At 38.1% G+C, this 1,523-nt stretch overlaps 1 protein-coding gene across 1 annotated transcript; it reads left to right on the top strand.

The window, feature by feature from the left end:
• The first annotated feature begins 230 nt into the window (after positions 1-230).
• Positions 231-866, top strand: LOC136386421 (putative methyl-CpG-binding domain protein 3-like 5). The gene has a single exon (XM_066357844.1). It carries the CDS (start codon positions 231-233, stop codon positions 864-866), a length of 636 nt encoding a protein of 211 aa, XP_066213941.1.
• Positions 867-1,523: the final 657 nt, after the last annotated feature.

Genomic DNA, 1,523 nt, shown 5'->3' with positions numbered 1-1,523 from the left:
CTGCAAAAGTGTTCCCAGGTTAAGTTAGTTAGAAGATGGTTTATATGTAGCTTTGAATAAGTGGGGAAGACTGCAGATAGGATCCATGGATAATTTAATTTTAATCAGCTAGCTGGTTATATTGAACATATGCACATCAGTTGACTAGACATAATTTTTTTTGGTAGTTGACAGCAAGACAGAGGCTGTTTATATCTCAAGAGTGGGGTCAGCAGGACAACTTTAGAGAAATGAGTGAACCTGCATCAACCTGTGTTTCAAGCCAGCCTAGTCTGGGAAAACTCAAAAGAAATATGACCGAGACTTTAAAGAAGAGATCATTCCTTTCATTCAAGGCTAGCCACCGTTACTATGTAAGGCCTGAAGTTCCTATAAGGCTGACCAAGTACGTTTTCAAGAGTCCAGTCACAAAAATAACCTCCCATCTTGGCAATAAGGTCAGGCACATGCGTGGAGAGATGATTTGGAAAAAACCCCAGCAAATCTCTGCTTACAAGGCACTTCGGGATCTCCAGCCCTACAGCACTGAAGGAGAACCATTAAGTATTTGGTATGTCATAAATGCCATGAAAATAATGGCAGCGGAGTATGCCCGTGAATCCCTGGGCTGTACTGGTCCTGGGTCCCTGAGCATCAACCCTGAGCCAAGCACTGCAGGATCTTCCAAGTGGGCAGCAATGATCCCAGGAGCAGGTCGCAGTGTCCCACAGCTTTCCTGCAGACAACTGATTACCGTTAAAGATGTCTGGACACAGACTGAGGAAGTGAAAAATATAAAAGAGAAGCTGGCCGTGGCTTTGAAGGCAGATGATCTGTCCAGGGAAGCAGAGACGGCCAAGAGCCAAGAAGGATGCCGTGAAAACTGAATGGAATTTAAGAGAAGGTTGTGCTGAAAGTCTAATGGCGTGGTTTTTGAGGAGTAGTTTGCCATGAGACTGCCTTTAGTATGCTTGTTTCCTTTAATGTCAGTCCTGTCTCTTGCTTGAGATTCTGATGGTTTGTTATGTTAAAATTGTACTTGATAAACTTCTTTTGAGAGAAAAAGATAAAATAAATTTTAAAATTATTTGTAATGTCTTCATATAGAGAATTAGAAACCTGCTAAAATTGAAGACTAAGAGATAACTAGTTAGAGCTCCACTAAAAAGCTTTAGGATTTAGTTTAGAAATATTCCTTTAATATATAAAAGTTCTACTTTGAGCAGCTATGTTTCTTTTATCTGTGAAACAACTTTGTTATGATTACCCTCAAGTAGTTACACATAAAGAATATTGTTGATATTAAAATACAGTTTTCTTGCCTAACTTTAGTATCCTCTGTGTATATACCTGTATAGTCTTTGTGAATTTTTATCAATCTTTAACAAAATGATTCTTTTCATCAAATAGTGTCTTTATCAAGCTTTCTATTGAGTCCAATATCATTTACTTTTAAAATAAGCAACAATTAAAATAAGTGGTAATGGGTTGTGAATATGAAGCAAATGAATAATACTCTTAACAGAATCCTTCAGAGGGACAAG

This window comes from Saccopteryx leptura, chromosome X (genome assembly GCF_036850995.1).
Source record: "Saccopteryx leptura isolate mSacLep1 chromosome X, mSacLep1_pri_phased_curated, whole genome shotgun sequence".
Lineage (NCBI taxonomy): Eukaryota > Metazoa > Chordata > Mammalia > Chiroptera > Emballonuridae > Saccopteryx > Saccopteryx leptura.
Note: the sequence above shows the minus strand (reverse complement) of the source record. Positions and strands in the feature narration are given on the sequence as shown.

Coding starts and splice junctions, on each gene's coding strand:
- LOC136386421 (XM_066357844.1), top strand. CDS start 231: ATGAGTGAACCTGCATCAACCTGTGTTTCAAGCCAGCCTAGTCTGGGA.